Source organism: Drosophila yakuba, chromosome 3R (genome assembly GCF_016746365.2).
Source record: "Drosophila yakuba strain Tai18E2 chromosome 3R, Prin_Dyak_Tai18E2_2.1, whole genome shotgun sequence".
NCBI classification, from domain to species: domain Eukaryota; kingdom Metazoa; phylum Arthropoda; class Insecta; order Diptera; family Drosophilidae; genus Drosophila; species Drosophila yakuba.
In genome coordinates, this window is record NC_052530.2 from 8,206,126 (window position 1) to 8,231,691 (window position 25,566).

At 41.2% G+C, this 25,566-nt stretch overlaps 1 protein-coding gene and 1 long non-coding RNA gene across 5 annotated transcripts in view; one reads left to right on the forward strand and one right to left on the reverse strand.

Annotated features, from left to right (window-relative positions):
• Window positions 1-25,566, reverse strand: part of LOC6535967 — a 48,351-nt gene that overhangs the window by 11,603 nt on the left and 11,182 nt on the right. The window contains exon 2 of one of the 3 annotated variants that reach the window (XM_039375440.1): window positions 5,996-6,014. The exons of 1 other annotated variant lie outside the window; for it this stretch is intronic. In XM_039375440.1, coding sequence (XP_039231374.1) covers window positions 6,011-6,014 — 4 coding nt within the window. In that variant the 3' untranslated portion in view covers window positions 5,996-6,010. Of the gene's footprint in view, window positions 1-5,995; window positions 6,015-17,913; window positions 18,638-25,566 lie in introns of those variants that run through there. One more of the 3 variants, XM_039375439.2, reaches the window with a different exon arrangement.
• Window positions 1,436-23,780, forward strand: LOC120321747. Of its 2 annotated transcripts, none has more exons than XR_005561464.1 (4): window positions 1,436-3,937; window positions 20,504-20,742; window positions 21,551-22,077; window positions 22,624-23,780. It is a non-coding gene; the product is annotated as an uncharacterized LOC120321747 (long non-coding RNA). The 2 variants fall into 2 exon arrangements; XR_005561465.1 differs by having other exon boundaries at window positions 21,551-22,028.

Below are 25,566 nucleotides of genomic sequence, written 5' to 3' on the forward strand. Positions count from 1 at the left end.
CAACGCCTCTAAAACTGTAAATGTTACTTGCTTTAAGACCCAGCAAGCAGCCAGCAAGAAATAAACAAAAATAATTACAAGTAAACAAAACGGTTGCCAACTGTGAAGCGATGGCAGTGGAAAATCGGGTCAAAAAGCAGTTGCAAATGCTAAAGTGATTAGCACTAAGTTGCCTGGCCCGCGGGGCGAGGGCCAATCGGGGCAATTAGCCGAACCAACCAAGACTCAAAGCTGCCAAAAAGATGAACATCATCAATGCGGACGATGTATGTTGTTGTATAGCCAGATCTGTGGTTTCTAGGCTAATAGCCCACAAAAGCCCAGGGCACAAAGGTACCTATGTACCTATCTGGCTGGTTCTGCTGAAAAGTTTTATGCAAATCACTGAGCCGTCTTCTTACGCGCCACCTGATGATTTGACAAATTCCGATTGAACCCAATAAAATAATAGAAAAAATTACAACTTATTCCCCCGGTAGCTGACCATGACAATGCGATGCTATCGAAATGGCAAAAACGCCAGAGAGCCGCCATAGAAAAGACCTAGCCAGCAGAAAAAGCATCACGAATGGAGCGGAAATTCCGTGGAAAAGCTGAAAACTAAATCTTATGATTCAGCCCAACCCCTTCCCGGCTAAATCAAGTCTAATCGAATGAGCCAAATCTATTGTTGCCCGCGAAAAAAAAAAAAGCAAGAAAATGTTTATCTTTTTTTTTGGTTTTTGGAATTCAGAGGCAGCCTTTAATGGTTAAGCAGTTTCAGTTTCCTGTAAAAAATTTGTACAAGAGAAATATTTCGTTGTTAAGCAAAAATAGATCTGGCCAAACTCTCATTCAGCAGCCGCTCGGCCAATGCCAAAAGGAATGTAAAGTAAGAGGGGCTGAAGCCGTAGCTGGACATGAACCTGAATTCGACTCCAGCTCCCAACTCCCAGCTCCCATCTCGAACTCCAAGACAAACCCGAATCCGAATCCGAACCGTTAAAAGCGTAACAACAAGTGCTGGCCACAATTTATTGGCCAAGCGTGTTGAAAAGCCAAAGCACAAGCCACGGTTTCAGTCGCAGACGAGACGACAACATCGTCAATGAGACTCTCCTGCTCCTCCTCCACCTCTTCGTACTCCTGCTCCTCCAGCTTCCCAGCCTCCATGTCTTTCTCTTTCTCCAATGGCCAATGAATGGAATTTCGCTGCATAGCCGCTGAACTTTGCTAACCTTTTCAGCTAGCCAGGAAGCCAATTGCCCATTTCAACAGGATACACTAACTTCTTACGAAGTTCTGGTCAACTGGATGTTGGTTTATTCATGGTATGTCCAAAAAGGAAATTAGGAATATTATTAATTTTTTTTATTGAATATTGTTTACCTATTTATTTTTCGGCTATAATTAGTAAATTTACTTGCAAAAATAAGGCGTTTAATATTTATTTAAAATAAAGGCTTTTAATATTTATTTAAAATATTCTTATTGTACATCCATTACAACCAGATTTTATTTTATATAATGTGATATTGTAACGTTGACTTACATTAAAAAAGTCTATTAAAAATGCAACGTTCTCAACTTTTATAATTATTTGCGCTGAATCTTTACAGGTGAATGGATTAGGGTTTCAAGAGTATTCAAAAGTCCTAACTTGTAAAGTAAATTGCTATCACCATTAACATTTATCAACTGCTACAGTTTCTCGCCACCCCCTTCCTAATGCCCCTCTGCCCAACAAGCATTTTACTTGGGCGCAAACTTGTGCTAATGATAATGATGATACTGGAAGAGGAGTGGAGGGGGCAGACGGATGCTCTCTCCTGGAAGTTGTTTACCAAGTTGCCAAATGGCCAATTCGCTTAGCTAATTCATATTGGCAGGCCGTTTGTCTTTATCGCCGCCTGCCATCGCAGACGGAAATTTATTGATAGGCAGTGAAAGGCTTGGGAAAACTAAACTGGAGTTGAGCCGAAGTCAGCCTCAGCTCAGCCCAGGCCTGCAATTGAAGCATTATAATTCACTTCATTAATAATTTATTCTGACCCACATTCCCCGCAAAATCCAGCCAGGCAGATCAAACCGCAAAATAAACGTTAAATGAGCTTTTTCTCAGGAATGTTTTGACTTCTAAAGGGTACAATAAACCTAATAGATTTAGATTGAGGAACTTATTAAACATCTTTTAAAAATTTTGGCTTAAATTGATGCGCAACCATGCCTTATGCCAAACTGTATCATTGTATTTTAGGAAATAGGTCCAGGGCATCTGTTCGTCGAGCTGCGATCGCTCGTTCTTTGTGTAGTTTTTGCAATAATTAAAGCTCATCTTCGGAAACCGTTTTGTGACTAATTTAACCAATAATGAAGCGTGTTTTGTGGTGATTAGAAGTTGCCCAAAAAAGAACCGCCAACCAAAATCAGTAAAAACAACTGCAGAAGGTGGCCGATGGAAAGCGGGCCACAAATTTAACGCTCATTACGCGCACGGCTTGACGTGACCATCGGCGGTGACGCGAGTTTCGTGGGCAGTGGTTTCTGTTTGGGTTCTGTTTTGGGAGCCCCGGGTGTCTCCACCTGCCCCAAAACGAGGGAAATTGCGATCCATTTTATGAGTGGAAACTTAACAATGTTTTGCCTATTAGTTAGAATGCTTCTAATATACCACCGGGCATGTGTGTGTCTGCTGCGGGGGAAGCTCAACAAAAATTGAGGCTACTGTTGCACACGACGCCGCCATCGAGGGAACTTTGCCACTTCACTCCTCAGAGCGATCTGTCTGCGGCTCAGTGGAGTTCTTGGCGTTTTCCTACTTTTTTGGGGCCCTAATGAGGCCCGGCTATTGAGTTATGATCGTACAATTTGCCGGAGATACTTAAGATACTCGGCGGACCACCCGGGCTAAGACATTTGCCACTCATCAGACCGCCCAACTGTTAATCTCGGTGGGGCATGCAACGGCGGGAGGAGTGCTCTTTGGCAGTGTTCTTGTCAAGGCGGTGAATTGGAAAATTGCCGGTCCAGAGGTGGGGGCCATTTGGCTTTTCCTGGGGACTCAAGAACTCTTTTGTTCTCATTAAGGTCTCGGCCAAGATTGGAGGCTCTGATATTTCTTGGAATTGGGGAGACTCTGAAAACGGATAATCGACTTTTTATGTCCGACCGTTTCTCTAATAATGAATTCAGTCACTATTTATTAAGTTCCTTACATTATCCCTCAGTAAAATGTAATTTCAGTGAATCTACTAAAAATTATTTAAAGCTTTAAAACCAAGACTATATATGTAAGCTTATTATATTAAATTAATCTTAAATAGTTACAATACATTACAATAGAATTTTAAACCAACATAGCCATAGCGAGCGCTATACTATTTAATTTAGTTTAGTTATGTAAACTACTCTATCTAAAAATAATAAAAACCCAAATAAATGATTATAAACCTAATGCAATTAACCACTTCTGTTCATTTTCAGATACAACAAATTAGTTTCATTTCTGTGGCGAAGTCAACTAAGTGACCTTATCCATAAGAACCCCGATTGTCAGCACTACCATATTCGGTTGCACCTCCCCTTTCCACATGCTCACACACTGCTGACACACTTTGCCTTGATTTACCTTCATTGAGAGCCGAGAGAAATGCCTTCGAGAGGTTTCCGAGAAAACGGACTTGGGCCTTCTTTGGGCCACGTTCACTTTGGCCTAACGCGTGCCGCCACTTGCCGGGGCACATGGGCTGCACGAATTTTGGCGACCGTAACAGTTGCAACCTGCCACCGAGGTGAACGGGAACGGCCCATTGTCCATCGATTATTGTAAAATATAAAAACCTTTGACAAGAAAAGACTTTTAACTCACGCGCTTTTGTGACTATGCCTTTGGCAAACCACCTGTTCTTCTGCGCAGAGATAATCTTTAATCGCTGGGGCTCGGCCTATGAGAACTAAGGTCGAATAAATTGTTTTCAATATTTTTTTGAGTGTGGACAGCAACTAAATATATGTCTCGCACATCGAGTGCCGTTGCCTCAGGATTTTCATGCACCTCTCGAATTGCCCAACGCACCAAATGTGGAGCAAGCGACTTAAAAACTTATTTAGTAGCTCCGCCTAATCTTTTCTGGGCACGGATCTGGCCGTCTTGCCTATATAACCATATAAATATATGGATGTCTGTGGGGTTATGTGGGGTCTTTATGCAAAATGTCCGGCACCAGAGCTGCACTTGTCTTCACGTTTCTACATATGTGGTTATATATATGAGCCAATAGGCATAAATTTGGTTTAGTTGAGGGGAAAACAGAGGTGACGATTTGAGGTGGGTAATAATGTCTTGCCAGCGTGTACAGTGGGTTTATGAACTATTAATTTAAACATATCATATTAATGACATTTTATCAACAAATAAATTTGGAAAAATATTAACACCTCAATGCTTTTAACTGAATTTGTAGAATTTGTATTGTCATTTGTTGGCTTTATTTGCGTAGGTCTCGACTTTCTCAACGCGACCACTGTGTTTGGTCGGTCAGCAAAAGTTGCGTGTGTTGTTGTTGACTTTGTGTTGCGTGTTGCAAAATCTTTTGGCCAAATGAGTCAGTCGCCAGTCAGTTTTGTTTGCCTTGTTTTTTTCCCTGACTTCCATTACCGATCGTCTTGTAGCTGCCTCCACGCAGATCGGCGCCTTCTTTTGCATAAGTGGCGCATGCGCAATATTGACAGCTAATTGTACACAGATGGCATCAAATTTACTCATGCAAGCGGATATCTCTCCTCCTCACCTTCTGTTTGCCATTTTCTTGGGGAAAAACTCATACGCACAGCGGAATTCAAGAGTAGAATTGGCCGGCGGAAAAATGAGATGGATGCGAGCGTAACAAGATTTCCATGTTGGATGACTTTTATCCATTTTCCGGCCCTCGTACCACTCTCTTTGCGGCACAACGCCCACTGAAGGCTTGGTCAAGTCGAGCAGCCAGTTTGTATACAGAATCTGTACTCTCTTTTTTCAACACAGTAGCTTAGGGTATTACAGCTGCGAAAACGGAATTTTATGGTTTATTTTAATAAAATTTGATTTTTAACCATGGTATTCCCTGGAAAACTATATACTAGGTATAATAGCACAATTATTGAAATGCAGCTTTCAACCTTGACTTAGTTCGTGGTTGGTTTCATTTCGCACAAACTAGGATTTTGCATAGCAGTTATCTAAAAACATGTAATGCTAACTAGAGGGTATATAGCATTCTGTTAGGCTAGCTTAATTTCCCGCATTTCTTTGTTGCTAATTTTGCAGTTGAGTAAATTGCTCTGATCGTCTCCTTCAGCACCACTCCTCCCCTGCTGATTAGATTTTGTGAAAGGCGCTGCCGCTCTGCTTTGCTGCCACTGCACCAAATTTGCCAAAAAAGGGAGCGCACCACCTGCTGGGCGGCGGGGAAATGGCGGTGGAAAATCCAAGCCGATCCGTGGGAGAGTGGAAATGCATGATGCTACTAGGCTGGCATTTGGACCCCCCAGGGAGGGGTTTGCCATACGTGTGCGTTCTCCGTGAAAACTGAGGCCCCCACTTTCCCACACCTTACCCACCTCATTTTCCACCCCTTTGCCGAACGATTTTCCTTGGCATGCTAACGGTAAGCGTGACGCATTTTTTGGTCTCGTTTGCTCTGGTTGCCTGTGCTTCGTTGGCTAACATGTCGCATCATTAACCCATGCTGGCCGTTATTATTCCGCTGGCTTATTTAGTCTGAATTGCGCACACAAAACTTATGCAAGCGCGCTGCAGCGGTCCACTAAAATGAAAATCGTTTACATTTCGAACCGAAATTGGGTGCAACGGTCAGTGGCCCATTGTTACGATTTTCGCTATAATTTTGGTTTTTTCGTTTTCACCGAGCTCTATGGCTAGGGCGTTGGTCCGCTCCGATCTGTCCAATTATTTGCATTAGCTTAACTTAGTTGTGTAGTTGGCCCAACTTACATAACCCAATAAAGCGTGCAGCGGGATTTTAAGAGCTTACCTGAAACGAGAAGAAAAGAGAATTACAATGAGTTGTCTAGGAAATCAGTGAGGTTTGTGGCATTTGAAAATGGCTAGGAGTAGACATTTCTACAAGTGCGTAGTTAAAAATTGTTTAACCTACCAATATGTTATAATGTTTGGGTTTCATTAAATATAACTTTTTCATACATTATTGTTTATTAAAATGAAAGCAATTAAGTGATTACCTTTCTTTTAACCTTTTTATTAAGAATTATTATTATAATTCTAATTTAAATTAATGCTTATCCCAATTAGTTTATTTATACCTTCTCATTGAAATTACGAAGTAATCAAGTTAAACAAGATATTAATAAAAATTATTTAAAATTCCCAAACCAAACAGGTAAAGTTATTACTTCTGAGAAGCACTTTAATATTTCACACACGCTTTCAAATTTTCAAGGGAAAAGCTCCCCTCCAAATCTCAGCCAAATCATAATGTGTTAACCTCCGTTACGTTCACCGATGCCCCAAAACCATTTGCAACACCGTCAGTACCGCCCGCCCCGCCTACATCGATGCCCACATCCTGCAGATCTCAGTGATCTAATCCACTCCCCCGCAACTCCCATCACCAGAAACAGTCCGAGCCACCCAAAACGCCCCATTTTCGTGCCTCGATCATAGTGACAGTTATGATCGTGGAGAGGCATGTGGCAGTGCGTGGTGGGGGGAGGTCGGGGTGGTGGAGGGTGGGGGAGGGTGATGGTTGGTGATGGAAGGGGCCGGGAAGGTCAGACGGTCAGTGCATAAACTGACGAACTTTACGAGTATGTGAGGAGTTCGCTCCGGCTTCGGGCATAAATTTTTCGGTGGTCCCGGTCGGAGAGATAAGTAACGCCCACAAGGAGATCTCTCTCACCTGCATCCGCCCAATCTCCACCTCCACCTCCCACCCAATCCTCGTGTTCTGCGCTGCCTGTGAATTCTCCGTGCTAAATTGTTAATAAACAAGCGACTAACAAGCAACAGTTAGGAAACTGCGAACAACAGTTTACAATTAGACTTTCAACTATTGCCGCCATCTCCACCGAAGATCACCGGCTATCTTACCCCGTTCTTAGCCGTGTGTGTGTGTGTGTGTGTGCGTGGGGGCGGGTTGTATTGCTGGATGGCTGACGGTGTGCTTGGCTCACCGAACAGCCCCCAACGCCACTACCGCCCACTCTGACTCCCACTCCGACGCCTTTGGCCAACTGACAAGTGGGCGTGAGCAACGCTTCCGCTTCCCCGAAACTGCAACTCGAAGGTAATGCCACCAGAAATGCAACAATAGTGGCAAGCACAGCAAGGTCTGGTGCATTAATTGCAAGTCAAAAGATCCAAAGTCAGAGCAAAGTTAACTGTTAAACGCAGAAGCAGAGTCAGCAGCTGAGGAGTGCGCTTCTCAGGCGCTTCTGCGGCAGATTCTCTCAGATTCTCTGCAGATATGCATCTGCATTGCATACAGAATGGAAATGGGTGTGGGAAATACCATACTGTATTTTGCAGTTCCTACTATATATATAAAATATTATATAGATATTTAAGACCCAACCAAATTCGAAATAATGCGTTTGGTATATAGGATGTTTGGGCCAAAGTTAGATTATTAAAATTCGTGTCACGAACGCATCGCTGGCGCACAGTCAGTGGCTGCCAGCAGTGTGTCAAACCCAAAGTCGAGTCGAATGTGGAATTAGAATGTGTGTTTGGAATGCTCGGCTCTTCTGCTTCCCCGCTCACTGCAACTTACACGCTACAATTTTCATGTTCCACGCTGCCTGCTGGTGTCCCAACTGCAGCTCCAACTTCGGTCTCCATCCGAATGCCCAATCCCAATCCCAATCCAAATCCCAATCCCAGCCACCGACTTGGTCGGCAGCAGGAGTTCAGATATGGCCAGAGCCAAGCCTGACTGGGTCTGTTGGTTCTGCTGGCAATTGTACAATAATTATAGACTTTGAATTGTGTTTAACACGCAACGTCGACGTTTTGCCAGCCAGCGTTCAGTGTTCTGCATCCAACGGATGCCGGCAAACCGGCAATGTGCTTTCACGTTTTCAACTCAGCTCTGCTCTGGCCAACTGGAATCGATTCCTTGGCCTGGCCGGCGATTGCATTGGGAATTTATTTGCGACAGAGGTCAAATATTTGATTATCGCGAACACTCGCAGCGCCAAAAACCAACCAACGAGTGTGAAAAATTTGATGGGAAATTATGGTGCAACAATTGTGGCAATGCCAATGTGGCAAAGTCGTTTAATGCCAATTTATTAGCGCAAAGTAAAAGGTTTTCTTCTTTCGGTACTCTTCTCTTGGGTCCGACTTTTGGCCAAGTCAGGAAATTATTGCCACTTGGCAGCAGCAGGAGCAGCATTCGGGGCTGTCGGAGCAGTCAAAGCATCCATCCAGCTGGGGATCGAAGTCAATTTGCCTGGGATGGGTGACTGTCATAGGCAAGAGTGAATCAGAATCGAACCGAATCGAATCGAATACTGCAGACTCTGTCTTTTAACCATGTTGAAATAATGCATTTTTTTATTCTTAACATAGTTAAATAAGCGGCTTATATGGTACTGAATCCGATTTCAAACGAATGCAATATTAACTTTTGTTTCATATATAAGCCAACAAATCGACTTTAGCAAGGCACTGCCAGTGTAGTGAAGGAGTATAAATCAGAGTTCTACATCGGGTGGAGAGAGTACGGAAAGTCAAGGGAAACTCTTTCTGTCTGCCTGTCAATAAAATAAATAATAATGCTGCATAAATATTCCTAGCACTTTGGAAATGCGATTTTTTTCCGGGGGATGGGCCACGTTGGAAAGGGAGTGTGGCGGAAAATTCGGGATAATAATGTTATTCCATGACTCTAGACAGAATGAAAGGGTGCAACTGACGGTGCTACAGACGAAAAACAAAGCCAGGGAAAATGGTGAAAAGAGAAAAATAAATGAGGCACCGATTGTTGATGCTGCAGTCATTGTAGCAGTCATTTATTGTAGTTGTTGCTGCAACGTTTTGGCACTATTAACCTACTCCGGAAAATAACACCACGAACGATGAGGAGAGGATGACGCTGATGCAGATGTTGGATGCCTCATGCCTCATGCTGAATGCTGACAATGGCCATGAGTCTTGGGTGAGGAAAGGAAGGAAAGGAGACAGTCACAAATCAGTCGGCACATAACTGTAAAAGCCACCTAATAATATAAATTAAACGCTAGCACAGCGGCTAATTGCAAGAGATACCCGAAAAAGCCGTAAAAATTTCCACTACCACCAATGATTTATGTCCACCGCACTTGGCACGCAATTAAAATTGTCAACCCAGCAAAGTGGAGGCAGCACTTTGATTTAATTTTATTCCATGCCACTTCGCTTTATTCCTCCGGCCCCATCTTGTCTATAGAAGATGGTTCCAAGATCGGGGAGAGGTGCTAAACGAGCTGACCTTCACAGATCTGGTTCCAGCCCAGCCAACTAAACCCAAACCCAACTCGTTTTTGTTCGCAATAGTAAATGGATTTCTTTTGCATATGAAAGGCCAGTTTCTGTGTGTTTTCGTCTGCTTTATTTGTTCAACTCGGCGACGTTCATCTTACACCATTCGAATATTTAACGATTTCCATCGCACAGAAATACGCAAAAGTTAACATTCTACAATCAATTCTGATTGTTTCTTCTTTAATTCGCTGGGTGTTGTCTGCTCTTCCTAATGAATGGAATTTAGTTTCCTCATTTTGAATGTCATAATATTTAAATGATTTGGTTGGGCAACTTGACCTGTTGGTTTTTAAAGTGATTTTTTCAAGGTTATGGGGAGGCAGTCATTTATGTACATACACCATGAATGGTATTCGTTTTCGCTTTTATTTATGCGGTATTGAAAGTTGGGTGTGAACGGCAGAGGTGACAATATGTCAAACGAAGTAGGAAGATGTGTTATTTTTATGTTTTTTAATAAAGCTGTATATCAACTAAATGACATCACAAGAGTTGTTTTTTTATATCTAAAATCAGAATTAATTTCCAAACAAATTAGAAATTTCACGAAATTGGTATACTTGCCTTTTATTCATATTTTATTATAATATAATATTAAAAGTTTTAATGTTTCACAATCTAATTCATTGAGAGGTTAACCTGTCATTCCCAGGGCATGCAATAAATGACAATAATTTTTTGGCTAACCTTCGTTAACTCGAATTGTCGCCCTATCCAAAGTAATAAATTATAAACTATAAACTAAAAAATTGGGGAAACAGCTCGTAGTCTTTTGACTAACGGCATATTACGCCAACTTCGTGGTTCAGACAGACGTACACACAATTTTACTCATTTGGTTAGTCATTCAACTGAAGCCACATATGTACTTGTGATTTTTATTGCAACAACGGCAGAATTTCATAACCCACAAGTGAGCAAACGAAAATAATATAAAATAAATCCAAATTCGTATGGGCAATAAAAATCGCGCGCAAAACGAAAAACTTAGGCAACAAACTTTTAGCGGGGGCAGCGGAAAGTTTAACAGTTAAACGCAGTTTAATGCGCCAACAACAACAAGAGCCACAATAACAACGGCCAGAGACAAAAATCAACAACAAAACCGAAAAGATAGAAAAACAGCGACAAAAAGCTAACAAAAGTATGTGCAAAAGCTAACAACCATTTGTTCTCACAACATTTTTACGCCAATTCAAAAAAACAAAAAATAAGTAGATAGTTACGAAAAAAAGAGCCTCAACAACTGCAGGCAGGAAAATGAGTTAGAAGCTGCGACGACTTCCCATTCATGAGCTGCTGGCGCTCGAGGAGCGGAATGGAATGGAGCAGAGCCGAGTGCATTGAAGGGGAGGGGAGGATAGCGATCCAAACGATTCGAGCCATCCAAACGAGCCGGGGGGCGGGGCAGCTGCGGCCCACACACAGAAATGGCAATAGCAAATCCAGCAGGCTGAGGCTGGGCGAAAAGCCCCACAGCAGGCTCTTTGGCGAATGGCAACCGCAGCCAACAACAAAGTAAATGAAATAAAATTGAATTGTGTGTTTGACTGTGCAGCAGTTGCAGTTGTTTTTATTTTGTTGTAACCGATGTTGTTGGTTTTGTTATTGTGTACTGACTTCACGACGTTGCCGCTGCCACTGACGTTTGAGGCCAAGTTTAAGGTCTTCCTGTTGCCAGTTGGCAGTTTGCAGTTTTGCAGTTGTTGCTGTTGTCTTAACTGTTTTCACTCGATCCGCCAGCCGGTGTGTGTATGCCTGTATGCAACTAAGTGTGTGCGATTGTGTTGTGTATGTGGGCTGGCTCTTTCAGCTTCCTGCTGCAACAAGTGGCTACCTTTCGGCATGCCCTAACCCAGAAATGGAGATGGCATCGAATTTGGCTTAGCAGACATGTCGAAAGCTGGTTGACAAATACAAACCTAAGATAGTGTTTGATCTTTTTGTCAAATAGTTCAATACTAAAGCCAAACAAGTTAAGCTTCAGAAATAGTTTGTTTTTAGCAAAATAAACTTTCTTATGAATTGGCGGACTTTTATTAATAGCGTATTAATAGTTTTATTTACTGTTTTCATTTCAGCGATTTTTTGAAAATATATTCCAGTTACCCATACAATACATTGCAGTTACAAAAAAAAACTACTTACAGAACTCAGTTAGGAATCATGGATTTAAAGAATTGTTCCGCTTTATACTTTAATACTTTAAATTCATAGTTGAAAAAATCAAAAGTAGTCAAATCTTTATGTAAACCTATCAATTTTTGCTAGTTTCTTCTTACATAGTTTTTATTTGATTGTTAGTCCTCCCGCGATAAGTGAGAGGTTTGGTTATATTATTTATATGTTTAATTGCAATGTTATGGTATGTACTGCATGTACGGATTCGTTGCTTTAATATAACTATTACAAAAAAAAAATAATAAAAAAAAAGTTTTTATTTGATTTAAAAGAAGAGCAAGTGTATTTATTCAGCGGCACTAGTTATTCCCAAAAGTCGGCTTCATTCTCGTTATCTATTGTTGTAGTACCGCGATCGGCTATCGCCGAAAAAAAACGGTTAGAGGGGAATCGACTGAAACCCCGCCATCCAGTTCATTCCGATGTTCTCCAGCACATTTCCCGCAGCGATCGCCTACTCTTGGGAGGGACACCCCCAAGAACCCTCTTGCTCGGACGCCACTGTCGATGGATCCCCCGCAATGCGGATAACGCCCATGTGTAGCAGATTTAGTCAAATGTGCTTAACGGTTAAAATGGGTTTGGTTTTTCGTTTCGGTTAGCATGGCTATCTGCTCTGGGCGCTTCTTTTCCTCCTGTTGATTTCTTTTGTTGCTTGAAAAATATTGTTATTATTTATTTTGGCGCAGGGGCTGTGTGGAGCTAAAGCAAAGTGGAGTTGACCCAGGGCCCGGTACATTCGAGCTGCAATTTTTCTCCGCTTTTTTGCTGTTGTAGGTGGCGTATGCTTAATATTATTATAACTGCCGGTGCAGCGCTGTGTTCTGACAGGGTTCGAGGATTGGGGATCGTGGAACGCTCCATGTTTGCGGTCAGGGACCAACCCAAGCTCAAGTCGATCGACCAGACCCAATAACGGAATGGAAAGGGGGAAAACCTGGCCAATTGTTAGTCGGTTAGTTTGTAAAATGTGGGTGGGTGTGGACCAGTGGCCAGGAATGAGAAGAAAATAAAAAAGGCAAAACCATGCTGGGGCGTTCACTTTAATTAATTTTTAATTTCGGTCACGAGGTAATCAGCCCCAGCTCAATTGACATTTTCATCGACTTTCCCCGCAGCTTACATCATTTAATTAAGAAATCATCAGAAATTATGTATGAGCTGAAGTGAACAGTTTTTAATTATGGCTAAAGGGAATCCCGAAATCTTTATTAAAGTTCAAATCGCGCTACTGCACAAATTTGAACCGCTCTTCAATGTCCATATAACATATATGTTGAAGCGAAGCCGAGGAGGTTTTAAACTCATTTTCTTTTACGGCCGTCTCGTCACAGTTCGTTGAGCTCCAACTTAAGATAGTTTAAGTTAACTCTTTTGTTGAAACGTTTTTTGTCATTTGCGATTACGTGAGTTGCCGCGTGCTAAAACCCATTAAACAGCGATTTAATGAGCAACAAATTTATGACTTCAGCCGACAAAAAAAAAAAGTAAATCGAATCATTTTAGTTCATTTAATGAGATTTTGTGGCCGGTCATTTTTGTGACAGCTCATCATGTAAAGACGTATGCTGTAACAGTGAGTAATGTAAAATTGTCAGTTTTGGGCTACATTTAGATGCATCAAGGAGAAAGTTATAAAAGAAGATCCTTCATTTTCGAAAATAAAAAGGGGTGTCTCTTAAGTAAGAGTATAGTAAACCGCGTATCTTCAATACATCCCAGCTAATTGAACAGTCTATGATCAAAATGTAAATAATTATAATACGAACTATTAAAGCTTTCACACACAAATACTATCATTTAAAATTAGCTGCTCACAAATCATACATTTAGCCATTAAACAAGTCGCCAAATGTTGAGTGGACAAACAAATTAACCATAAAATCTATTTCATAAATTTTTAAAGGCAGATCGATATCAATGGGCAGCTCGAAGTAAGAGATCTCCATAAACTTGTATTTAAAACATCCAACTGGCTGTAATAAATTGCCTAAGGTTAAGCCAAGTTGCCCAAAAAGCCTAATGCAGATTGTACAGAAACTAGTTTGCGTTCGCTTCGATCTGGAAACGTGTTTGCTATTCAAAAACAAAGATCTACGTTAGCGAAAAAATGATGTAAATTAAAGCTCTCGATATAAATACGTAAATTAAAAATTAGTTAAAACGGCAAATCACTCAAAAGTTGGCATCGCTCGTTGTTGGCTTCAACCTTCACATTTCGCATAAGATTAGTGTATTTTCGACTGATTGTTTGGCATGGTTTAAGATGGTGGAGATGATGAGGTGGTTTGGCATACGTAGTGGGGTATGAGCTTAAACCGAAATTATCCTACTTTTGCATAGTGGCAGTGTTACGACACGCGAGTAAATGTAAGTAGCCAAAGTGGGCCAACGCTTTAATATATGACTGAATAAGTATCTAAAAACCCAGGTACGTATTAGGTAGGTTTTCGATAGGAAACCTATTTCCGAGCTCAAATTACACGTTAATGGTTTTATTGAGGTTGCCATTAATTATAAATGCAAATATTATGCATTTTATTGGTTGTCAAATTTTGTTTTATAATCGCGCCTATTAAAATTTATTAGGGTTCAAAAAATAAATCCACTTATGGCAGAGGTAAACAAACCCAGCGACTTAATAACCGGTTGCAAATAACAGTTAACCATTTGCCCCTTGCAGGAGGGTAGAGAAAAAGAGTTCACATGTGAGTGCGCGATCTGCTCCATAGCATTTGACCTCTAACCTTTACATGGCTTGCACAAAGATTGGGCAAAGGTTAGCCCCAGTTTGTCCTCTCGATCGAAAGCCCCTGTGATTTGTGTTTCGTGACATTCGCTGGCATTATCATTTTCTTTGCCTAATTAAGGCGACATTGAGGTGCGTTTTGTGCGAAATCAAATGTGGAGCTCAGCCGTTTCTAATTTCCAATTTTTTGGCCCTTCTCAGCACTTTCGAAGCTGTCAGTCGCCTTGGCACAGCTCGTAAATTCCCTTACCCAAGCGAAATTAGCAAATCTTCTCTTTCGAAAGTCTGCCCGAGAAGCAAAAGAAACTTTCTTGGATTGGGATCCCAAACATTTGCCATTTGCCTTTTGCCATGCGTCGAGCATTCCAAATCTATTTGGATGCGCGAGCGAGTTTCAACTGCAGCCGCGCTCAGAATATCTAAGCAGCCGCAGACACATCTAGGTAGTTCCCAGTTGCAGGGCTGGCAGAATGTGGTTCATTTGGTCACTGGGTTAGCTCGGTCTTGGGCCCAGATCAGCACCCATCCTCCACCAGTCCACCAGCCCACTAGCCCACCTTCCCACTTTCCCACCTGCCACCTGTCCCCTGCGAAAATTGAAATGGCAGAGAACGCGAGCCGCAAAAGGCAAATAACAAATTGTTTCGCCCCCCGCGTCCCTCCGGCTCTTCGCTTGGCTGCTGGTGGCATGCAAATTGAGCGCCAGACGCCAACGCAACTTCAACGGCAGCAGCAGCCAACAGAAACTTCGCAAACAGCTCCAACAACAACTCCGCCTCCATCCATTGTTGTGCTGCAGAGAGAGAAATAAGGGGGACCCACCGAAGTGCAATATTGAAAAATACATTTGGTTCTAATATAAGTAAAACTAAATAAAACAACTTTGCTGTTTTAGTTATGTTTGCATTATATACAAGGTTTTACCATTTAAAAGCTTAGGTTAATCGTATCTTTTCTGGGAAATAAGATACGAATTGTCCACGTGCAGGCCAACGCAATTACCAACAAACTTCGCTGTCCGCTTTTGGCGTACACCTCCAACAACAACAGCAAATAAAATGGAAAAAATGGAAAAAAAAGGGAACAAAAATACTGGAGATTTGTGATTTTTGACCGGAATTGTCGTTGAGTGGCTGCTGACGTTGCTGTGGAGGCTCCCCTTGAAAAAGGTGAAAGCAAAAGTTATGTTCTATTTGTTTCACTTGAAAGGCAACAATAACGAAACGAAAACCGAACAAAAACTCGAGGAAAAACTATGTAATTTTCCAGCAGAGAGTCCCAGTCCATGGACTGGCAGTCTGTCAGTCTTATAGGCAGTCATTCATTCGGGGCATAAAATGGTTCACGGTTTCGCGCACGACTCAAGTAAAAGCAAAAGCTGCTAAAAACCCTAAATTGTTTATGACCCGTTGTGGAATGAAGAAAAAGGGATCTGAAAGGAAAGTGCCAGCGTATAGTGGCCCTGAATTGGAGAGGGAATTTGTCGGGACAGTATTCAGACAGCAAAGAAGATGTGAAAATCAGGCTTAATCATTAATACTATGATTGTCTCAATGGGTGATTATCTAAGTACGTTATGTGTTAAATATATATAGTATTAAAGTCTATAAGGAAAGAAAAAAGAAAATTATAATTAATAATAGAATATTCAACATCGGAATTTATGAATTTAGACCGGAAGCTGTACTTAAACTCTTTCTTATAAAAACTTGCCGTTAGGTATAACGAGATACAAAGCGAATGAATTAAGAAAGCGTTTCTTAACAGTTAAGGAATTTTGAACATTAAATCAACTAGACAGACTGCCTTTATTAGGCCTGCGAATTTTCCTTAACTGATCCAACAAATTCGTTCGGGGATGTAAATCTTATCGTTTGGATATAATCAGAAATTAAAGAGAAACCGCACAAGAAATCAGCATCCTAATTTATACTCTCTGCTCAGGATCTCTAGCTTACTTCCATTTTATCCTGCTTATCGACTGAAAACAAAAGCCTCAGCCAATTATTGAAAAGTATTATGATTACCAGAAAGCTACAAAGAGATCCGTCTACAATCCAATTAAGCCGCAAAAATGTTGTCGACAAATCACCAAAAGACCGGGACAGAGCGAGATCAGCATCAATTTTCGAATCGCCAATGGATGAAAACGAGGCATGCAAATTCAATACAATTGCCACACAATTACGCTTACAAGTTGGCGTTTCCTGGCTGCACCCGCGCCATAAATATATGGATACCCCCCGGAATTATTGTGAGTTTTGAAAGTGAAATTTCTTCGTGTCTCGGCGGCGAGTCAGCTTTTTGGATGCTGGGACTCTGACGCTGATGATGACGTTGATGAACAAACAAACGAGGCAGCAACAAGTTTTCGGCCCACTGCCCCCCTACCCTTATTTTAGTGCCCCCACTTGACCACTTGGCCACTTGACGACTTCTGTCAACGGCGAATGAAAGTGTTTGCCACATGGCGATTGCGATGCTGGAGTCGATGCAGAGGATGATGATGATCGCGCAGATGATGAGGGTGATGAAAAGGGGGCGAGACGCGGCTGGAAGTGGATTGCGGGTGCCACTCATCAGATTTTATTACCACACACACATCAAAAGTCTCTACAAAAGAGAGAAAGAAGAAAGTGAGCCCTCTCGAGTGGCTGACCGAACCTTCAAGACACTTCTCCACACCATACACCCCAGACCCACCAGTCTCAGCAGGGAGTTCCACGCTTCAGGTTGAAGATTTCGAGCACAAGCTCGGCCAAAAATTAATTGCCAATTAAGTGCTTTTGATAATCGCATTCGATTTGCCCAAAAACCTATAACTCAAAATATTTATAAAAAAGCATTTACTTATCAGTAAAGTACACAAGTATTTCATGGCAAGGCGGTTTTTTGTTTGTAATGTTTTATTTATAAATTTAATTTTTACGACTAGCAGTTTTCTGTGTTTCAAGACTCGATAAAACTCGATGCAAACTGATATGAATTATTTATTTGATGACTTATAATACGAGACCTCAATTTTATCATAAGAAAGAGTTTATATCTGTGGCCCGTTCTTCAACAATTACTTACTCGCTCTTAAGTAAACGGCAGAAATCTGAAGCATTCGTAATAACAAGTAAGAATTTAAAAAGTTTCTGAGCCATTACGACACCACCTAGTCACAAATATACTACCAAAGCTCTCAAGGAAGCTCACTCGTTTGTCACTCACGGCAGAGTCCCTTCCTCAGATGTCAGACTTCGCACATGACTGCATGATTGAGCAAAGTAATTGATCGACTGATCCGTGCGAGTGATTTTTGATTACATGACACACCAGCCCAAACACTCGGCGAACTCATCCATCCCATGCAGCAAAAAAAGTACACGAGCTACTCAAAAAAAACCAATCCCGTTTGTGGCAAAGATTTCAATTGAATGGAAGGAAGGTTGGACCTCGCGGAAAAAAAATACGTTGACAGTACGACTTTTACTTTCCAAATTGCTAGTGCGACATAGAGTGGCAAAGTGTGGGAGACAGGGGGGGCAGGGGCATTGGAGTGCGGGGATGGGCATCTGTATCTATGTGTCTTGCGGTTGGCTTTATAATTATTTCATTGAATCGTTTTGCTCGGTCGAGCGTTTCAATTGATCGACTGCCGGCACTTGAGAAAGTTTTATGTATTATGGTGTTTCTCTTCTGATCTTCTTTACTGAATATTTTAGGTGTACTTATAAAGACGTCGTCTTGTAATTGTTCAGTGTGATGGCTCACTACATCCGCGTCACAGATTTTCAATGAGGAGACATACAAAAAACTCTTGATTTCTATAAACCTCAGTTGCCAATTTTAATTATATGCCTCTCCCTTTCACTCTCTCTCTAAGGTAAAAAACGTGTAATTAAAAGGTATTTCTTCTCCCCGAGAAGTACAGACCTCAACAGAATCGGCAGTAAAAGTTAAAAAAAAAAACAATGTCTGCAAACAAAAGATAACGCCAAAAAAATTACATGATGTCATGAGCTTTGTATCTTGTAGATACAATTGTGCCTACAAATTGCCTGTAATTAAGAGAATTTAATTTCTTTGTGGAGGGTTAAAACGATCGGATCTGTATTTCACTTATCTTATATAGACATTTATGTCTCTTACCGACCTTTGGATTTTAGCAACATTTACGAGCTTATTGTACATACCTGTAATAGAAAAGAATCAAATGAGTACATGCTGCATGAGTAAATTTAACTTCTACATATATCTAAACCAATTTTAAAGTTATACCCAACTTGTAGCCCTAGTCCTAAAGTTTCTGTATTAAGGCTACAATTCCGTTGAGATCTATTGTAATCTGCTAATTTAGAACAGTTAGTACGGTAATCCAGTTAGCAAACCCCGAACAGTCACACGTTATTACTCTTAACTGGAGCGCTGTCATAAAGGCCCATTAAATAGGAAAAAATATAATTCAAGGCACCTGTCAATTGCCTCCAAACATTAGCCAAACGTTAGCAAGGTCTCAAGGCAGTCGAGCTAAATGTTCCAGTTAGCTAGACTTGAAAAAGTATCTGCCGCTCTTCATCCCAACTAGGGTCAATGTGGTGTCCTCTCCCCGCAACGTTACCTCTCAATTGGGTGCCAGTCTCCGCGTGTCTTGACCCAGTTTGGAGCTTGGAGCTCGGCCGTAAGCGCCTTGACAAACAATTATGGCTGGCAAAAAAGGTGAATACCCACCCACGACACGGTATGGCGGCATGTGACGGAAGTGACCTTGTCAATGGATTGTTGGACTGGTTTCTGATGGGGGTCTGCTGCTACATATGAACTTCCCCATGTTTCTCTATTTTCTCGTGCCGATGCCGATCATTAGAGGCTCAACCTTAGCTGAGTTCGATAAACTCGGAGGAAATTGTCATGATGTGGCGCGGTTGGCTTTTCTGTCTGGCCAGAAGTTAGGAATACAACGAGGGGGAGTTCAGGGAAATTTGCATTCGCTGTGAGGTAATAAATAGCCAGCTGGTCAGCGGCTAACTTGGGCCATCGATCGTTGATCCCCCATTCCTCCATTGATTCAGGTGCATTCAGATTTGAATTTCAATTTCAAATTGAACGAAACGAATAGCAGAAAAAACATAAAAATCGCTTGCGAGAAAAATGAAATCAAGTCAAAATTATGCGCATAAGTTGCAAGTTGGGCAGGTGTAGTGGGGTAGGTACACAGTAAAAAGAAACTTGGAGCTATCACACACTACTACTACTACACAAATATTTCCTTGTAGTTATATGTATATGTATAATTACTGCTAGGGTATATAAGTTTCAGTTTGCCAAAGGCACCTTTATTTCTTGTTCTACAAATTTTTAATCAAAGCAATAATTTTTCTTACTACTGAATGTAGTAATATTTTTTTTAGTGTTGCCTATCGCATATGTAGCGGCACATACTCGAATGTGGCCGTTATGGTTGCAGAAATTTATCATCGCCCGGCTCGTATCGAATTGCGGGGCCAGAGCAAAGGAGAAAGGTGCAACAAGTGGCAGCTACAAAGTGGTCGAAACGGCGAATGCTGCAGCATCGGAAAAATCAGCAGCAGCATCACCAGCTGCTGCCTCAAATGCTTCGAATACTTTATTGATTTCATAGCACATTTGCCAGGAATTTCAGTAACAGTTGTACGGAGGTAAACGAACGAAAAGGGGTAAATCTGTATCTGTTGGAGTTCAGGGAAATTTATAAAATTTACATACTGAACGGAAGTTCATCGTTTGCGGCTGGGAAAAGTAGCTTGCAAATTTCACGTACAGTGAAGATCCGTTTTATGAGGTCGCGCAAGTTGCTAGCTCAATTAGGTTAATAAGGGTTTGCTTATCTACATCGACATATGAATATTTGGATGTTTTAAATGAAAATGAAGTGATTGAACAATATTTCATATTATTAATACTGAAAAAGCGGTAATGTGAATGTGATTTTTTAAAATTTTTGGTATCTCCAGTTTCAGCAAGAAATAATAACTCTAATCTCTAAGAAATAAATAAACTTCTTTTTCTGATAATCCTTTCAGGATCCCTTGATTTTCGCATTTTGCGCTGAAAATTACCAAACTCCAGACAAGCTCATCATTCACCGAAAGCCAAAAACTTCAGGCACTTGCTCAAAAAAAGAGAGATAAAGATGAGGAATATATCTTTTCAGCCTTTTTGTCGGCTTTGACTGCTTTCTTTGCAACATTTCAACGTTTTGCGGCAACTTCGTTAACGTTTACTTTCTCCTTCGATGTGTACTTTTTCCTGCTATTTTTTGGTACGTGCATTTCTTTTTTCCCTGGCGTTTTTTTTATTCATCTTTTTGCGATTTTTGGCTGGCAACCAGTTGGGTGCACAGGTTCAGGTTCAGGTCCGTTTGTAAGTGGACTTTGCTTATCGCGGCTGGAATTGTTTATGTCTGGTGCCTTTTCTCGTTTTTTTTTTGGGAAAGCCAAAAGGCATCTTCGGCCTGCAGTTGAGTTAAGGCGGTGGCAAGTGGCGTTGCACGCGGAGGGAGATGGCTATGGGCGGCAATGAAAGAGCGGCGCGCAACGTTTCTGCGATTGTTATCAACTAAATGGTGTTAAAGTGCGTGAGAAACACAATATGAAGTCTCAAGTCCTATGTCGTGGTTGCAATGGCCCCGGAAAAGTCTTACTTTGCAGGGGGGGGGGGGGGGGGAAGAGAGGAGAAAGCGGGAGGAGGTTTCCTGGTGGGGGGCACTGCAACTTTTACCCTGTTATACAACACACGGTAAAGGGCAATGGCAGGGCCTTTACACTATCGTCATCATCGCCAGCGTGATGATCATCGTGATCGTAAAACTTCTCTTCAAGTGCCCTCAACCTCAACACGTAACGTGAAGGAAATGCAATCTCCACACACACAAAAAGTTTAACGAAGCTTCGGTGAAACAATAAAGAAAGGGCTAAGTTAGAAGAAGCAGTTACGCTGATACCCTGGAGTATAAAGTTGTTAGGAATCGTGCATTTCATTTGTTTTATTTCAATTAAATATCAGCTCACAATTAACTATTTCACTCGAAGAAAACTAACATTTTAATCCGATCTCTATTTCCCACCTAGCTTCTAGCTAAAATAAAACCTAGTATTACTCATAAAATAGCTTGGGCAAACAATAAGCTAAAAACATAAAATGCTGGCTGTTGCTTTTGGACCCTAGCGCGTGCCAATTGCATAACTACAAATGTAACAACAAACGTAGCAGCAAAAATGTTGATAAACATTTCAGCGGCTTAATGAGCAACAAATTGAATTCGTAATTGAAGTGTTTGACGAGCGTTGAAGCGTCGCATTCGTTTGCTGGATTTTGGCTTTGGATGTGGCTCCGTTTGTTGATGTTGTTATCCAGCTGTTTTTCATGCAACAATTTCCCGCTAAAGCTGTTGCTGAACCTCTAACGAAAATAATATCGAAAAGCTGGTGTAATCAGACTGCGTGCATTCGAGTGGCGCCCCCTCAAGTGGAGCCTACTACTGGTAGAGACACAACCCGCCGAAATTGGATTTCGACGAGCTGGGGAAATGTGCAAGATCGTTAAACGGTTAGTTGAATTGGGGCTATCATCATATACATATATGCTGGATGCTTAGGTAAGCCATAATGATGCATGGATAAATGGATCAGTTAGCTGGGGTAATTTATAACTTGTATTATACTAATTTATATTGCCATTTGGCCAATTTAGGAATTGTGGTCTAGCTTTGATAGCAGCTTTATTACGCCGTGTTTGGTGACCTTTGAATGATACCAATTTGATTGTGTAATATTTGTATCACTTAGCGCCACAATAAGGTGAATAAGCTTTGTCTTCGTTCCCGCAGCATTGAAACGGAAATTTATTGGGGACTTTAAAAGAACAATCAACGTCTAGTAAAATCAATATAGTTAAATAAATATAATTATTTATATATTTATATGGTACATATAGAAATTAATTTCGATAAATATACTATATAATATATGTACGTACATAGTACATCTGACACCAGTTTTGTTATGAACATGTATTTAAATTTTCGGGCCTATTTAAATTTAATCTAAATATAAGTGTACCCAACAGTAGAGCTCTACGTAATTAAACAAATATTGAATTTAAACTTAAGTTATTTATCCAACAATTTTTTGCATGTTTTTAGCACTTGAATGGCACTTGGCACACAGCCAAACATCGTGCGTCATCCGCGGAATAAGAAACAGATCGAGATCGTGGACGACGGCTGGCGAGATACAAAGTTTTCGAGTCAAGACTAAAAAGTCGGGCCCGAAACTGGTGTTAATTCAATTACGACGAGCCTAATAACTAATATGCATAGGAGGATCGTATTGAGTGCTAAACGAGTTGGCTGTAAACGAATCTGGCAGCGAGCATGCTGTATCTGCTGGATGGGATTGATGCTTTCATTTCGATTCCAGGGCCTCGGGTAACTATGTGCTTGCGTAATTAACGTCTTGGTCAAGCGTGGAGAAAAAGTCTAGTACGAGTACTGAGAAAAAGATGAAAATGAAAAGAAAGCCAAGAGCATCTGATAGTACGTGCCCAGCACTTGACAATCTTCGGAGCTAAAGATAGATGCCTGGGGAAAAAGACGGCGACGCACTCCGAAATTGAAACACAAAAGAAATAACGAATTATTGTGATTATTATTAGGAGACACAATTGATTTGGCATGCGGTCTGAATCGGAATCGGAATCGGAGATGGAGCTGAGTTTGAAGACCCTAGCCGATCCAAGAGCTGTAGAAAATTGAATTTCTTAGGTTGGAATAGGTATTGGAATCGGAATTGGAATTGAAGAAACACAGCCCAGCCGAAGATTTCACTTCGCCGCAGACAAATGAAAAAATATCCCAAACAAAACAAAGCAAATGAAATGAAATGAAGAAAACTTTCCAACAAAGAGAAAAATTAATCAAATGATGACGACGTAGCCACGAGTCACAATCTCAACCGAGCTTCAAGTTCATCTCCCAAATCATTTGTCAGAAAGGCGCACTACAAACACACTTAGATCGCAGCAAACTACAAGATACTTCTACAACTTCCGCTACAAGCCGACATTGTTGCAAATCTGCAGTGCGATGGATGAACCGAGGGTAACAATTTGGTTTTACTTTTATCTTTGCCTTTGTCTGATGCCCGGTGCTGCACATTGGATCTCGGACCCTGCAAATCGCAGTTGTTGGGTGAAATTTGTTTGCGGCTTGTAAATGAGTTTCAATTGTGTTTGAAGCCATGCAAAAGAAATTAAATGAACTTAAATACAATTTTAAGCTTTTAAGCTTAGAAACTCTAAGAAATGGTTTACATTCAAGCAAAGTATTAAGTAAGATAAAGCATATCGAAAAGCAATATTAAAGTAAGCAATTAATCCAGTCATTTTTAACATTTTGAACCTTGATTATCTCCTCAGAAATCATTAGGCGTCAAGTTTTGTTTCAAAAACACATTTTTGTTGTCTAAGAGCGTCTTGTATTGACTAACATAATTTACAAGCTGCAGGGAGCTCTGTGAGTAAGCAGTTATAGGTAATAAACCTTGAATCAAGAGTAAAGACCGCATGAATGGAATCTTCAGGTGCGGCTCCTGCTGATCTTCGCCGAATGCATCACTGACGTAGCTCAAGCCAATGAATTCATTTCACCCATTCGCATTTTGCCCAGCAATAATCGATTCATTTGCTTTGGAAAACTACCAATCCACGACCAATGTGGAGTTAATCCCAGCGACCACCAGGAGGGCTTCGCCATTGGAGAGGAAGGCCCGAATGGGGAACAGCTTCTTCTACTTCTACTTTTGCTCTGCTTTCTGTTCTTTTACGTTTTGTTTATTTACGATCATTGGGAAACGCGGAGAAACCCAGGGTGCCATTAAATCGTTTAAATGGTTTCCTTGGCACTTCATAATTTGCCGATCAGAGCGCCCCAAACTCCAATTGCAATTGCCCTTGAAGAATCTTTGCGTGTGGGCGTTGCCCATCGTCCCCTCGGAGGGTTGGATCTGCCAACTAAAGACAGCGGGGAGCTGAAGCCGGTGGCGGATGATCATGGGATACCAGAGCAATGTATTGGCCCAACGGCCATTGCATCTGTATCTGACCACCAACTTGAATCCGAGCTGCGACTTCAAGTCCAAGCTGGAATAGCAATTAATTGTATATTATTTTCGCGTCGTTTATTTACAGCAAATTAGCAGAGCTGCAATTTTTCTCCAGCAGAAAATTATCGTTATTGCCGCGGCGATGGCCAATATCGCCAATACAAGAGAGAGTACCCAGGGGATATATTATGAGGTATTTTCTTTTCGCATTACATCAAAAGAAAGTAAAACAAAAGACTTTAAAAGAAAAACGTTTGCAAGGAAATGTCTTTTTATCAAGGTTAGGTATAATAATCTTCTTGAACTAGCTGAAGAATCAGTCAAATCATAACTTTAATGGCCGACGGAAAAGCTGTACATAAATAAAAGCTTTACAATAGTATAAGGAGTCTGCTAAATAAACGGAACACAATTTGAGTTGACTTCATTTCGGATTGTTTTCTATACTTATATTGTTAATTAACAGTGGTCAACACTCCGATACAAAATCACTCTCGGCATTTCCATTCGAAAATTTCCCTTCACCTCGGCGGCGCTCCAATGAACATGGAAAACCTTAAGAAAAACGAAATGAAAAGCGGACAGGGCGCCGATGCGGAAATAAAGAGTGTTCAGCGCAAAGAAAAGCGAAGGAAAAGAGCCGGCGGTAAGGGTTTTCATTGTTGTCATTCGATTATCGATGGCTGTCATTTGCACTTTTCATTTTCCTGCTACCTATTTGCGCTTTCGTTTTCAATCAGGTAGCTAGCTGGCAAGTGATCAGAAACCTTATTCGAAATTTCCCCACCACTTTCAATTGGGCCCTGCTTCTGGGCAGTTTCCGTCGTTTTATGTCGAAAGGAAGCCAACGAATATCGCTCGCAGCCAAGTAAAATTTTTGTTTACGCACTCAAGTCGTTTACTTCCTTGTTTACATAATCACTTTGACTCTGAGCCTGAGCCCAATTAGAAGTGTGTAGTCGCCAAAGAAGAACTAAAGCTGC